The sequence below is a fragment of the Engraulis encrasicolus genome, chromosome 24 (assembly GCF_034702125.1).
Source record: "Engraulis encrasicolus isolate BLACKSEA-1 chromosome 24, IST_EnEncr_1.0, whole genome shotgun sequence".
In the NCBI taxonomy this organism is placed as follows: Eukaryota; Metazoa; Chordata; class Actinopteri; order Clupeiformes; family Engraulidae; genus Engraulis; species Engraulis encrasicolus.
Genome location: NC_085880.1, coordinates 17,943,382 through 17,958,527, shown reverse-complemented (window position 1 = coordinate 17,958,527; position 15,146 = coordinate 17,943,382). Strand labels below are relative to the sequence as shown.

Below are 15,146 nucleotides of genomic sequence, written 5' to 3'. Positions count from 1 at the left end.
TAGTACATTCCTGAGCTTCTTCATCAGGGGGATTAATATGCAGCACTTCTTCTTCTTCTTCTTCTTCTGCTAGTTCCTGGTCAGGTGCTGTTCCCCTTACATTAAGCTCTGCTTACAGCGTAATGGATGATCTGCTCTAATGCAGAGGCCCACCGCCCGCACGCCCGCCCGCCAGCGAGCCTACCCGGCTGCTCTTGTTCCCCCCCCCACCCCCCACCCTCAATGTGTTAATATTCATGGTGTTATGATTAATATTAGCCATCGGTTTGCGCTATGAACATATGTGCCAGGAGAAGCAGCACTGTGGTGGGCCCCTGGCGTCATTTGTTATCCTTCCAGACCCAGATCCAGCCCGGCCCCTTAGCACACCTCCCACCTGCCCTCCCGCATCCCATCCCTCCCTCCCCTTCCTGCCTCTCTCCCTTTCTCCCTCTCTTCCTCTCCTCTATCCCTCTCTTTTTCCCTCACTTTCCTCTTTCCCTCTCTCTCCTTCTCCCTCTCCCCCTGCCTCTCTCCCTCTCTTCCTCCCTCACTTCCCACCTGCCCACACCTCCCCTCTCCCTCTCTCCCTGTCTCCTTCTCTCCCTTTCCTCTTTTCCTCCCTCCCCTCTATCCCTCTCCTCCCTCACTTCCTACCTGCCCACACCTCCCCTCCCTCCTTTCCCTTCCTTCCTCTCTCCCTCTCTCTCTTCCTCACTTCCCACCTGCACACACTGCCCCTCCTTCCTCTCCCTTCCTCCCTCCCTACCTGCCTCCCTCCTTACCAGTCTCTCTCCATCCCTCCCTCATCCCTCTCTCTCCCCTCTTTCCATCTCTCCCTGCCTCCCCCTACCTCCCCAGGAGGCCACACGGTGTTTCCGCTGCCCCAGAGCCAAGTACCTTAGTGGAGCATTTAACGCTACTTTATTGCAGCTGACTTGCTCTTTCTTTCTTTCTTTCTTTCTTTCTTTCTTTCTTTCTTTCTTTCTTTCTTTCTTTCTTTCTTTCTTTCTTTCTTTCTTTCTTTCTTTCTTTCTTTCTCTTATTCTTTCATTCTTTCGTTCTTCTTTTTCTTCTTTTCCTTCTTTTCTCTCTATCTCTCTTTCTCTCTCCATGTCTTTATCTTTCGCTCTCTCTGTCTCTCGCTCTTTCTTGCTCTCTTTCTCTGTCCGTCTCTCCATCCCTTCTGTCTTTCTTCTGTTCACTTTCTCTCTGCTGCTGATGAATGAATAAATCCAGCTTTGATTTCACGAGACATGTTGCTCTGTGTCTATCTCTCCTCTCTACATCCCTCCATATTTTTCCTCTTCATCTCTCTATCTCTCTGACCCCCCCCACCACCACCACCATTCTCTATGTGCAATGTGCACAAGGACAACACACAGTATTCCCTGTTTTTTTTTTTTCCAACTCATTTTTTTTGAAGTTGAGAAGTCTCTTATTCCTCTTCTTGCATCATTTCTTTCTGCTCTCTTGTGGCCCCCTTTGTATCTGTGGCCAGTGTTGCGAAAGGAAAGCAGCGGCAGGCCAGATAATGAAGACTAATTAAAGATCATCAGTCATCACTTTTAACGCCATGCCACTCCAGCCAACAAATTAATTTTCTAATAAAGAAGCGCTACCGTAGCGATGAATTAATGAACACAACCAATTGGAACTCCAAGTCTGTTTGAGGGAGGAAGAAAGAAAGCTTTTTTTTCCCCCCTCTCCTCTTCTTTCTTCTACGCTTTCTTCCCCTCATCTTTTGCCATTGACCATTTGTCTCCTTTGCTTTTCTTTTCACGAGAGGGGATTAATGAGTTAGTTAGTGACTAACGGCTCACTCCTCTTCATGAGGTACCCCTTTCTCTGTGTTTTGAAAAAAGTTGGTAATACTGGAGTTAAGAAAATAAGTTTAATGAAGGAAATAACAAATCATGCACAATTGTAAAAAAACAAACAAAAAAAATATCCACATCTGTCAAAAATCACATGAAAAATAAGAGAAATGGGAGCTTGGTGTCGCAGACTTTATTTTCAGTTTTCATGAAAAAACATGCACATCCATCTAAAAAATGGGTGTAGGACTAGTGAAGTCACCAATCTCCCGCTTCTGTTGATTTAATATTTTTGACGTGACATCTGATGAAGGACATGCTGCCCGAAACATCACAATATTGAATTAAGAGAAACAGGAGCTTGGTGTCTCGCACTTATTTTTCACTTTTCAGGAGTTGAGTCGAAGCCTGGGCCTCATAAGAAGCCTGGGCCTTGGTATACACGAGTCCTACATTTTTGTTTTCCCGACTGTGCGAAACTAACCTCGAGCAACTCAACCTCTGATTGTTGGAAACCGCTGTTGTCAAAAAATTAGCCCATGTGGTTGGCTGCTAGTGTCTTGCCCCTCCTCACAATATCATGTTTACAAACACTGTGAACCCATGTATAAGAAGCCCGGGCCTTGGTACATATAAGAAGGCCTCATAAGCCTTGGCTTGGCTGCCGTTCTAATTGCACCTCGCTAACACACACACACACACACACACACACACACACACACACACACACACACACACACACACACACACACACACACACACACACACACACACACACACACACACACACACACACACACACACACACACACACACACACACACACACACACTTGCCCAGCATCCTGCGTGCGCTAATGAAGCACGTTAGCACCTCCTGGAAGTGCTAAGCCCCGCACACCACTCCCAATGTAGCCACCCCCACACCTAATAAGATGGTTGCGTATACACACACACACACACACACACACACACACACCCTGCTCACCCCGCACACCACTCCCAATGTAGCCAGTCCCACACACGCACACGCACGCACACACACACACACACACACACACACACACACACACACACACACACACACACACACACACACACACACACACACACACACACACACACACACACACACACACACTACCCCAGCACATTTCCTCAGTTATTTTGGGGGTTTACAGCCACTGTGTATAGAGAAATCCATTAGCCGTAGATAGCCAAGCCCCCCCGCTAGGCTTAAAATAGCTTCCTCTCGCACAGACACCCGTCCCTCCCCCCCACACACACACCACCACTCCTTCTCCCTCTTTCTAAAATGTCTCTACGCCTCACCCCCCCTCTCTACCCTCTCCTCTCCATGAATTTCTAATGCCACATAGACTGAACATCTTGTCTAATAGACAATACACGCACAACAGAGCATTCAAACAGACACAGCCCTCTGTTGCTGACTTTCTAGGGAGGGAGAGCGGGGGTGGGGGTGGGTGGTGGTGGGTTGGGGGGGGAGAGAGAGAGAGAGAGAGAGAGAGAGAGAGAAGGAAAGAGTGAGTGGGTGTTAAGGCGGTATAGGAGGAGGAGGAGGAGAGAGCTGGGGCTGAGGGATAGATGGAGTGTGAGTGTGTTAATGTGTGTGAGTGGACTTGCTGAGTGTACTATGCACACACAGACACAACACACTGAAGATGCAGCAGTGAGAAGGCAGCCAAGAGAACAAAGGCACTTTTAAATAACTGGGTTTACAAAGACATTTTTTCTAGGTTATATTACTAAGGGTTTACAAAAACATTGTTATATTACTATGGGTTTCCAAATGCCCTTTAATGTTACTATGCGTTTACAAATTTATTTTACATTACTATGGAATTACAAAGTTATTTTTTTTATATTTCTATGGGTTTACAAAGGCCTTTTTATATTTCTCTGGGTTTACAAAGGCCTTTTTATATTACTTTGGGTTTACAAAGGCCTTTTTATATTACTTTGGGTTTACAAAGGCCTTTTTATATTACTATGGGTTTACAAAGGCCTTTTTATATTTCTCTGGGTTTACAAAGGCCTTTTTATATTACTTTGGGTTTACAAACAAAGGCACTTTTATATTATTCTGGCTCAGCTGTGGCTGCTGGAGTTGCCATGGATTGTAGAGTATTTCACCTTGCTCTATTTATTGTTGTCCTGGCCTCCTCCTCCTCATGCTATTCCATGGCTTGATGCCTCTGTTAACATGTAATGGGTCTCTACTACGGTTCCCTCCAATGCCGAAGACCATCGCCTAATGCATCAAGATGATGTAGTAACACATGGAATGATTTAGAAAGCTATTTTTCAAGATACGCTTCACGGTATCGCGCACATTCTTCTGACTTAATTGCTATGTTTTCAACGAGACGTCCACTTTCGTTTCAGATAGGGGCCCTTTTGTCTTTCATCGTCTGATATACGTCTTGGCTTGATTTAAAGGGGATCAAATCGCTAGATGCAAAGCCCAGATATGAATGCATGTCCATGTACATGATCAGCGCGATGCATTTTCAAAAGAAGTAAATAGCATTTCATGTTGGCTCTCTGATTGATGCAACTGTTGCCAAACTGCGTGGTCCTGCACATTCTCAGAGCGGGGGAGAGATTTGGCCTCGAGGGATAAGGCTGCATTTCAATCAGGAGTATATTAAAGCAACTTCTCCACCACCAGCCCCCGGGGGAGACGACACAACCAGACATCTTTCCCCGACGTATTATTTTGACAGTAGCCGTTTGAAAAGCATTAATCTTTCTGGAGGTCGGCGACAATTTTTTATTTTATTTATTTTTTTGCCCAAGATCTCTGAGCGGCTGCATATACGTACGCTGTTGCACTTGTCTATATGAAGGAGCAGCCCAGACACTGTGACTTACGCGGCCGGAGGGAAATCTGCCGGTTGTGGTTGATGCCATATTTGCAGTGCCGGATTAATGCACAGGCTATATATGGCTGCCGCCTAAGGGCCCCCACCTGCCGGCCTCCGATTGGATAAAGGAAGAAGGAAAAAAAACGGTATTGAATAAAATTGTCTGTCAAGTCGACTAGATGATCAAATGTTATTAATATGCCTCTGTTTTATTTGTTATCCTAAATTCAATCATTTTGTCATCGAATTTCTCTTCAGTGGGGGCCTACAGCAACCTGTAGCCCAGAGGTCCCCAGCCCATCTTAATCCGGCCCTGCACATCTGTAGCGGGCCGCCATGTTGGTTCCCTGTGTCATTTTTCAGTTGCAGTGCTGTTTCTTATGTGTCATATGAACGGTCATATTATATGGGATATTGGCCCCCAACAGAGCTTGCTATTGGTTTGCATAAGATGGCACTGTTGTGACTGAAGGTAATGGACTTTCTTTTAATGTCTTCCTCTCTGTCTCTGTCTCTGTCTCTGTCTCTGTCTCTGTCTCTGTCTCTGTCTCCTCTCTCTCTCTCTCTCTCTGTCTCTGTCTCCCCTCTCTCTCTCTCTCTCTCTCTCTCTCTCTCTCTCTGTCTCTCTCTCTCTATCTCCATTTAGCTCTGTACTCCATCATCCTCTTCTGTGTCTTCCTCTGGATTCCCTTTGTCTACTTCTACTATGAGGAGAAGGATGACGACAACATCAACAGGTGCACGGTAAGGATGCACACACACACACACACACACACACACACACACACACACACACACACACACACACACACACACACACACACACACACACACACACACACACACACACACACACACACACACACACACACACACACACACACACACACACACACCAGTGGCGGTTTTGGGTGGTGTGATGTTGGTAAGCACAAATTCTGTAACCAAGCCAAACTAGTGGGGTCTCCCCCAGATGAGGTTTTTTAAAAATAAAAACGCTCCTAAATCGTGAATTTTGACCTCTTCAGACAGCTCCCTAGGCTACTAAGTCATTCTACCATGTTGCATTTGACATCCTTCACTCCACGACTTGAAAATACAATCCAAATGTTCGCGTTGCATCTTACAGCAATGCATTGAACAGAAAAACACATCACTGACGGTCATCATTCCAGAAAGGGTTCTTATTCTGCTAGGTAGAACTAATAGAAATGAAGTCAAGAGTGGCTATGAGCATGCCGTTGCGACCAGGGTACACTCACTGTACACGAGAGCTGCTAAAAACTTGCGTAGGCCTGCGGTTAACTTGAAAACAGGCTACGGGAAAGACAGACACCAGCCCTTCTGAACAATTGTGAACCCATCTATGGGTGAGCGGGTGAACCCGTTCTTAAGCCGCAAGCTTCATCAACAACCAAACATGTTGCAGCGGACAAATATAACCTTACCTTAAAATGCTGTCTTGACCGCAGAAATCCCAAACTTTCACTTAATCCACACGTTTTCAAAATCATTGTCCACGTTCCCGTTTGTAATCCATATGATATCATAGCTAATCAAGAAAGGCATAGTGCTGCCATTTAGCTATTCTCTTCAACTAACTGACGGTGTGTGGTTCATGTTATCTGCATATTATTCATTCGTTTCTTCTTGATATGTCCCAAAGTTCTACTCCATGATTTGTCCACATCCAAAACAGACGTTTCCTGAAAACTTTGATTGCAGTTCAAATGTGTTGTCAGTCTTCGAGATTATCATAAAAGCAACTGGCTTCAGTCAAAAATGTAAACATCACGTCTGCCTGAGCTCTACTTCCTGAATTCAATGTTAACGTAAGGTGTCAGATCGAGTTATGATTCATCAACTCATCTGTCAATCATATTTTCCGGTGCGCTATTGGTATAAGCACAATCAAAATGTGCTTCAAAAATTGGCGGGGCATCGGCGGAAAGCCAATTAAAAAACAGATTCTCTGCCATTGACTCCAAGTCATTTAGAAATTGTGCTTCATTTTCTGTAGTAACGTGTTTCACCATCGCTGTTAAACAGTGTTTCTCGATAGCCACTGTGGTGTCGCTGTTTAACCAGTTTTATAAGAAACGCCAGTAGCAGACAACACAGACAACTGAATCACGTCAACAGGATGAAGGGTTTAAATTCGGATGTCGCGTTTGTCGCTTTTATATTGGTAAGCTGTGCTTCAAGTGCTTACATTAAGAACCGCCTCTGACACACACACACACACACACACACACACACACACACACACACACACACACACACACACGCACACACACAAACACACACACACACACAGGAGCTGCTGCCACTGCTCTATGCTGCTCAAATGTAGGGCTGCTCGATTATGAGAAAAATCAATATCACAATTATTTCATTTAATATTGATATCACGATTTTTTAGTCAATGTTTCTTTTAAAGGCAAATAATTGTGCTGAACAATTCACAATCTTCCCTCCTTTCAGCAGTGTGAGTGGAGGGTCATAGAGAAAAACACAGTGGTGTTCTGCATGAGTGTTGAGTTGCAATTCTGCTCTGTGCTCGCAATGGCTCAAGTGGAGGGGAATGTATTGCACTTAGTGTAACCTAACTTTTGGCAGTATAGACAAATTACAAAAATATTGTTTCAACTTATGAAATTTGATATATTTGAATTGATATCACGATATAAATACGATATATTGCACAGCCCTACTCATATGTCCATCTCTCTCTCTCTCTCTCTCTCACTCACTCACTCACTCACTCACTCACTCACTCACTCACTCACTCACTCACTCACTCACTCACTCACTCACTCACTCACTCACTCACTCACTCACTCACTCACTCACTCACTCACTCACTCACTCACACACACACACACACACACACACACACACACACACACACACACACACACACACACACACACACACACACACACACACACACACACACACACACACACACCCTTTCATTTTGTGCTTTAGTTTGAGCGAGATGATCTCCATATAGAGTGCAGTCTCGTGGGCCCCATATTCATACGTCTTCTTAAACGAGACACTAAAACATTTTCTCCCTCAAATAAAATTCCTAACACAAAGAGTGGTAAGAAAGATAGCCACTCGCTAAGATATACAGTCAACGAGTTTGAAGACCCCAACCAGATTTAAAGACAACAATGGCCATTAACTTCCCCAGATTATAGAAATCCTTTGCAAATTCACCTGCCGTTTGAAATGGCTCTCCTATCGTCAACAATTCACCCACTGACTGAGGCTGCGCTACTTATCGTTTTTTTTTTTTTTTTAAAGGAATCAAATATATTTTTTGTCCTTTTGGTGGGATAGCTTGCAGGAATTTCAAATATTTGTCTCCAAGGGCCCTGTGCTGATGTGGATGTGATGATAACCTGCCTCCAGCAGGGCTTTTCATTTCTCCCCATGTTGAAGTTTTCTTTTTTTTTTTTTTTGGAGCTGACAAAGGCACTTTCTCTCTCCCCTCTCTCCCACACGCCCTCTCTCTCTCTCTCTCTTTCTCTCTCTCTCTCTCTCTCTCTCTCTCTCTCTCTCTGTCTGTATATTGATGATCTCTTTTGAAACTGCAGGGCTGCGGACACTGTGCGTGCACGCACATACGCACGCAAATACGCACGCACACACACGCATACGCACACATGCACACACATCCCTTTTTTGAAACTGCAGGGCCACGGCGAAGCTGAGGATGATAGACAATATCTCTCTCTGTCACTTCACAACAGATGCTTGCAGAGCTCTCTCTTGCTCTCCCTCTCTCTATCTCTCTCTCTTTCCCTCTCTCTCTTTGTCTATCCCTCTGTCACTTTTTGCCGCATACGCATACTCACTTGGCCACTTACTCTTTGTGTATTTCCCTCTCTCTCACGCTGTCTTTGTCTCTGTCTCTGTCTCCCGCTCTTTCTTCTCCCTGTCTCTCTTTCTTTCTCTGTGGCTTTTTACATTTTTCATTCTCTGTGTCTTTCTATCTGTCTGTGTCTCATTGTCCCCTCTCCAGATCTATTTGACATTGCTCTGCCCCACTAGCTGCTTCTCTTCATCTGTTTTTTTTCTCTTTCCTCTCTCTGTGTCTGTCTGTCTGTCTGGCTCTCTATCTCTCCCTCCCTTCCTCACTCATTCTCTCTCTCGCTCTCGTCCTCGCTCTCTCCCTCGCTCTCTCCCTCGCTCTCTACCTCTCTCTCTCCCCCTTTCTCTCTCTGCCACCCACTCATAACACACACAAACACATAAAACCGCCAACCTACCCTCTCTTGCCCCCCAGATGAGTTTTGATTGTGTTGTCGCTTGATTATCTTCTTCCACTGTGTGATTGTCTTTCTCTCTTCATTACAGCAAGTGAAGAACGCGCTCAAGTACACCATTGGATTCGTCATTGTGTGCGCGGCGCTGCTGCTAATTGGGTAAGTGTGCGGCTCGCAGGGCCCACGCCGGGGCAAGCGGGGACTGGGAACATGCCATTAAACACTGCTAATGAGATGCTCCCTTTCCCCCAGTTTAAAGTCCTTAGCCATCCCCTGCCATCCACCACCACCACCACCACCACCACCACGACTACCACCATCACACCAACCTCCACCCTTTTAAAAGCGGCATCGGCCATGGCCTTGCTCCTCTCTCTCTGCCCAAGTGCTCCAGCACCCCTCGCTCCACCTCCTCCAGGCTATGGGCTTTGAACCAACGCACACAGGCCTGATTGAAGAAGTAGGATTGAAGTGGCCCAATCCGATCAGGAGAGAGTTTTTAGTTTAGGGGATAACGAGCAGGACACTGAGCAGGATGATTGAAATTGCCGCAGTTTCCCAGCAGCTTTGCATCAGACAGTCTGGATCTAATGCCTCTTTTCCACTGCCGGTTTTCTGGTAGGTCTAAAGCTCGACACAGGGTGACTCGGCCGCCACTTTTTGCTTTTCGATTGGGCACGGCGCAGCTCACTTGTAAAGCAGAAAGTGGTGCCCGAGTCGACCTGTGTCAAGCTGTAGGCCTACCAGAAAATCGGCAGTGGAAAAGAGCCTTAAGTTGCCCACCACCCCTCCAAGCCCCCTGTCACAGCAGCAACACAGTGATGTAGCATTACCATACCAAAGAGGGCTCGCCTGGGCAGGGAGGGTCACATGCTGAAGCGCAGGGCAGGTGTGATGCCTTCATCCCTGCTACTCTTGTCAGGAGGAGATACTGTCTGTGGGAGACCATTGTGCTTTATGGAGGATGAAGGTCTTTTATGGAGTTTCCCCCACGGAGTTAGGGCTCCGTTAGTCCACTGTGTCAAAAAGCTGCTTTATGTTGCTGCAGTGATTCGCAGCACCTGGTCTTAACTTATTTTTTATTTTATGAAGTCCTTCCCCCCGTTTTTTTGGCAACATCTTAATTTGTTATGTTTCTTTTAAGTTGTCATTTGTAGCCCATCTTGGCAAACATTTTGACAAGAAAATTTGTGAGTTGAGCCAGACATGCGTAGCAGCTAGGGAGATGAAAAGGTTGTAATCAGTGCTCTCACGCAAAAGTCGATTGAAAAGCACAGCAGTGTCTAAAAGTTTACTTTTTAGAAATCTTTTTTTCTTTTTGCTTCACACACCCCTGCGTCTCCATTTGTAATGTGGTTCCAGGATACTTGGAGATTTTCACAATATTCCTTCAGTCAGTCAGTCAGTCAGTCTTACACCTTACACTAGCTCCTATTAAACACATTGAGGTGATGCCTAACTCCATACTGATACATGGCCTTCTAGTATATCCCATTTAACCTCTTGTTTATGTGCTTTATGTTCGCTGTTGCCTTCACAACAGAAACATAACAGATTTTTCTCTGACAATAACACACTTGCAGCTAGGATCATGCAATTTAATGTTGTATCGTGCGTTAAACGATGGGGCAGTTTTTGCAGCCGAGCGAAGAGGAAGGTAGAGGAAGGGTGACGAGATTGCACACACCTGCCATGATCTTGAAAGGAGTTAAAAAAAAGAAAAGAGAAACAGAAACACATTGAACAACGGAGAAGCATTGGAGGCCGAAGCAATTTGTTGTCCGTTTTACCTTTTGAACCATTCCATTGCCCCTCTGTATTGTGCCGTGGAATTGCGGTGCGGGCCGACCAGACATGATGGCTTTTTCCACAGCCCTCTCTCTCTCTCTCTCTCCTCTCCAGGGTTGCCAGATGAGGCTGATGATTTCCAGCCCAAAAAATGCTCAAAACCGCCTGGACGCACTAAATCCTGCCCAATTCTGTTGATCTCTATGGCCAATTTTTTTTGCGGGTTTTCCTGCAAAATGCCATTTTCATCCGCAGACGGCAATCCTAAGCAGCCCAATTAGGCGGGAAACCGCCCAATCTGGCAACACTGCTCTCCTCTTCCCCGCTTCACTGATACCTGCTGAGACCAGACCAGACCAGACGGTACTTCAGCGGCTGTTCATTCTCAGACCCATCTCTCTCTCTCTTTTGTTTGGCGTCAGGAGCACAGCCAAGCCCGCATGTATTAGCAGCGGCGGCAGCACTTTCGCTCTGCCAGCCCGTGTCGACCACCAGAAACCACCACCTCACCCACCACCCCGTAGTAAACAGCCTTCTCCTTTCAGACGGAACGCCGCCCGCCTTTCAGTGTGTCCTGTAAACCAGCGGGCATGTTTGTTTGCTGTCTGAGCTGGGGGTGCGTTATGAGAGGATCGCTGCATAGCGTAGCGTGAGCTCAGGGCTTTGTTTTGTATTAGCGTCGCCTTTATTGTTTGGCGGCCGGCTAATTCATTCTCTTGTGCTCGCCCGGCTTTGATTGGCATGTTTACAGATTAGCGCAGGACTTGATTAATGCTCTCATTTAACCAAAATAAAGGAATGGTCAGTCCTAGCGCCATTCCATTAGCCCTGTTCGGGGGGGAGCTGCGTGGTTGGACACATTGCTTTCACGCTTGAAAAGATCCTCCAGCACCAGTCAATTGGGCTGGCCACATAAATAACGGTGTGAATTAAAACTAAAGAGACCTTGTCCATGCACATTACTCACATACAAAAGCAAACAGAAGTTTCCAGGTTGTTATAAATAAACCATTACGCGGTTAGGATGGGAAGAATAGTCCCACTCCACCTGAGTTTTCAGCTATTTGGTATGTAGGGCAAGACTATGAGATTTTTCTGGATATTTTCGTGTTCTGAATCCCCACAGAAGTGCTGGTGCGCGTAGGCGGGCACATGAACATGAACAAGAACATGATCGTGGCCTTCCCTGGCTTACTATGCACAAGGGGAGTGACCTGTTGACAAGTTGTTTACAGTGCGGAGACGTACACACGCCTCCTCAGAGTTGTTTTGGTATCTGCAGCACTGGGGGCTGTCAGCCTGATCTCCAAAAATTCCGTGCTCCTGGACACGGATGTTAAGGACACGAAATCTGTGTCCAGGAGCACGGATTTTGCCAAAATTCCGTGCTCCTGGACACGGAATTGTTTTCCGTGCTCCTGGACACGGAATTGTTTTCCGTGATGGGCACACGGAAGTGCTTTCTATAGGCTATTACCACAGCACTGTGTTAACTCTATCATTAGAAAATACATACCAAATGCTAATCCTAAACAAAGTAATGCTATAGCAATTTAAGTTGTGCCCTGACCAAAACATTCCCTAACCTTAACCTGTCATTAAAGACATATTTTTGAGAAATACCTTTTCCAGTTGGTTGCTAGGCTATCAAACTCATATAATGAATGAAAAAAAACTAGCTGTGCCCAGACCAAAACAATCCCTAACCCTAACCTGTCAGTAAAAAATGTTTTTTTTTTTTAGACAAAATATTTGAAATTAGAAAAATCCTGAGAAAACACAAGACTATGGAAATAGCCTATAGAAAGCACTTCAAACAATTCCGTGTCCAGGAGCACGGAAAACAATTCCGTGTCCAGGAGCACGGAATTTTGGCAAAATCCGTGCTCCTGGACACGGATTTTGTGTCCTTAACATCCGTGTCCAGGAGCACAGAATTTTTGGAGATCATGTTGGGGCTGTTGACAACACTGATACCCTGGGAATTACCCCAACGAGCAGATGCACGTTTTGAAAGGAAAACAAATGCCTTTGGTCATTTTTGACTTCGGTTATGAGTGCGTCTTCATTTCGTTTTCGTTCTGTCTAATGTTTATGCATTTTACCCTCTTGTAGTCGACTAAATTAATATTTGAGCACACATTTTGAGGCAGAGTCTAGCTGCTTGCCCATGCTGACTTAACTATCTACGTATATTAAAGACTTTATATGTAGCGCCTAAGCATTGATAAAACATTGACATTTGTGTAGGTTATTTGGGTGCAGGTCTATAATTAGTTTGAGAACTTTTTAATGTTACGAGATTTGTCTTGACTTTGGATTGACTTGCTGGTGCTGCCAAGTCAGCAGATATGCTCCAACGATTCAAAATGATCCCTTGTTTTGTTGCCGCCTGTAGAGCCTGAATATCATCCAAGTCTTACAATCTGCCCCCCCCAAGTCGATTAGTATCTGATAACCATGTTAACACAAATAAGACGAAATTGGTCTGAAACCCCCAAACACAGCCAGTCTCCCCGGAGGAACGGATGAAAATCATTGCGAGCCTCTAATGAAGACTTGGTGATATGAAGCGCTGAAATTCAGCCAGCTGTCTGACAAGGCGTAGGCTTGCTCCCAGAGACAAGACAACAGCAGTTTAATCTTGCTGCGTTTCAGGCCATTTTCAATGAAAGTGGGACAAAGCGCAAATGATCCAGGAGCGTCCCACTATGCAAAGGAAAACCAGCCAAGAATAGATTTGCCAAAATGTATGAATAATGTCATGCGAGTATGGAGGAATTTCCTGTAAATGAAGCCGGCACAAGAACAGGCCTATCCCTCCTCCACTCCCAACCCATTCAGCACCATTTCTCCCTCTCAGACATCTGCAAATACATGTCCAATTCTCTCCATGCTCTCTAGAGGTCAGCTGAAACCCTAGTAGGCCTAAACTCTGAAACTCTTTGAAAACTTCTGCAGAGCTTACATGAGTTTGTAGAAGGCAGCTTTAAGCAGGGCTGGACTGACCATCTGGCATAGCGGGCATTTCCCGGTAGGCCCCGCACCCTCGTGGGCCCCTATTTTCAGAAATGTTTATTTTTTTTTATATTTTTTTTACCTTTCTGAAAATAGGACCCCACGAAAGTGACTCGGTTCTGCACTGCTAATTATGAGGGGCCCCTTTAAGCCAAAAGTTCCCGGACCCTATTTCTTTCCCAGGCCAGCCCTGGCTTTAAGATATTGCACAGCGAATTTGCAGAAGGCAACTAGGCCAGACTGCCTATTGAAACATGCAGGACGCTCTTACTTTGATGCCTCTGTAGGCCACTTGATCAAAGTTTTGCTTCATCCAGACGTTGCGGGGAAACATTAATTCAAAATATTGAATATTCAGCCAAGTCCTAGTGTAAGCAGTTTTGAGGAAGCTTCTCACTGACATTGTGGCTATAGGAATCCGCCGTCACTTTCAGTGACGCCACAGCCCTATTATGAGGCAGGTGGGGATCACCGGATTCTGTATTCCCAACACATTAGAATGACTGTGCTGTATTAAAAATTCATCTCACTACAAAGACCAAAAACGATTCATTTTTTTGTCAGCACAGTGACAAAGTTTTTTGCTATAGGAACATAACCTCAGTTAGTTTTCTGAGACTTGCAGCAGGGAGTGTGTATATTCATAAGAAATGTGGAGGAAGAAGCTTAGAAAAGCTTAGACATGTTTTTCATATCCAAAAATCTATTGTGTTTTCATTGGGAAATATCCTCCTTTTTCATTCTCTCTAAATCGATGTGCACAGTCGGAAACATGAACCATTAACCATTAACCATTGTAACAGTAGTTGGCCTTGGTGGGAAACGTGCACCATTAAGCTACCTTGTAACAGTAGTTGGGCTGTCTAATGATTTCAGGCAGGCCTCAGGAAACGATGGGGAATCTCAACCATTCTCTGGCTTCCACAATTCATGGGGATTTTTATTCAATAATGTTATGGGCTGTAAGAAGAACAAGAGACTTTCATCTCTATGTGTAAGGACAACTTTGAGAAAATGTGACTGGATTTCAAACCAATAGTCACATGTCTGAGAAAAACATGCTTTTTTCCCGAATGTGTAAGTTGAGGACTTGAAAAAGCTACTCAATACTTCAGAAAACAGTATTGATTTATCTAATTGCTGACACTTTGTATGGACTAGACTAGAAACCTAAAGAGCTGATTTCCTTTTTTCTTCTTTAAAAAAGTGAACACGCTAGAATGGCCACAAATTAATCAGATATTATCAGACTCCCATGAGTATGGTATCGTTGCAAAGCTTAGAATCTATGATTAACTCAGTATGCCCCTGGGCCTACTTGCTGTCTGTTTTCTTGTGACTAGTCACATATGTTTCTAATGACTTATGACGTCAGCA

General features: G+C 45.1%; 1 protein-coding gene across 1 annotated transcript in view; it reads left to right on the top strand.

The window, feature by feature from the left end:
- Positions 1 to 15,146, top strand: part of lmbrd1 (LMBR1 domain containing 1) — a 165,429-nt gene that overhangs the window by 35,537 nt on the left and 114,746 nt on the right. Inside the window, exons 4-5 of the mRNA XM_063191038.1 lie at positions 5,330 to 5,427; positions 9,055 to 9,122. Coding sequence (XP_063047108.1) covers positions 5,330 to 5,427; positions 9,055 to 9,122 — 166 coding nt within the window. The remainder of the gene's footprint in view (positions 1 to 5,329; positions 5,428 to 9,054; positions 9,123 to 15,146) is intronic.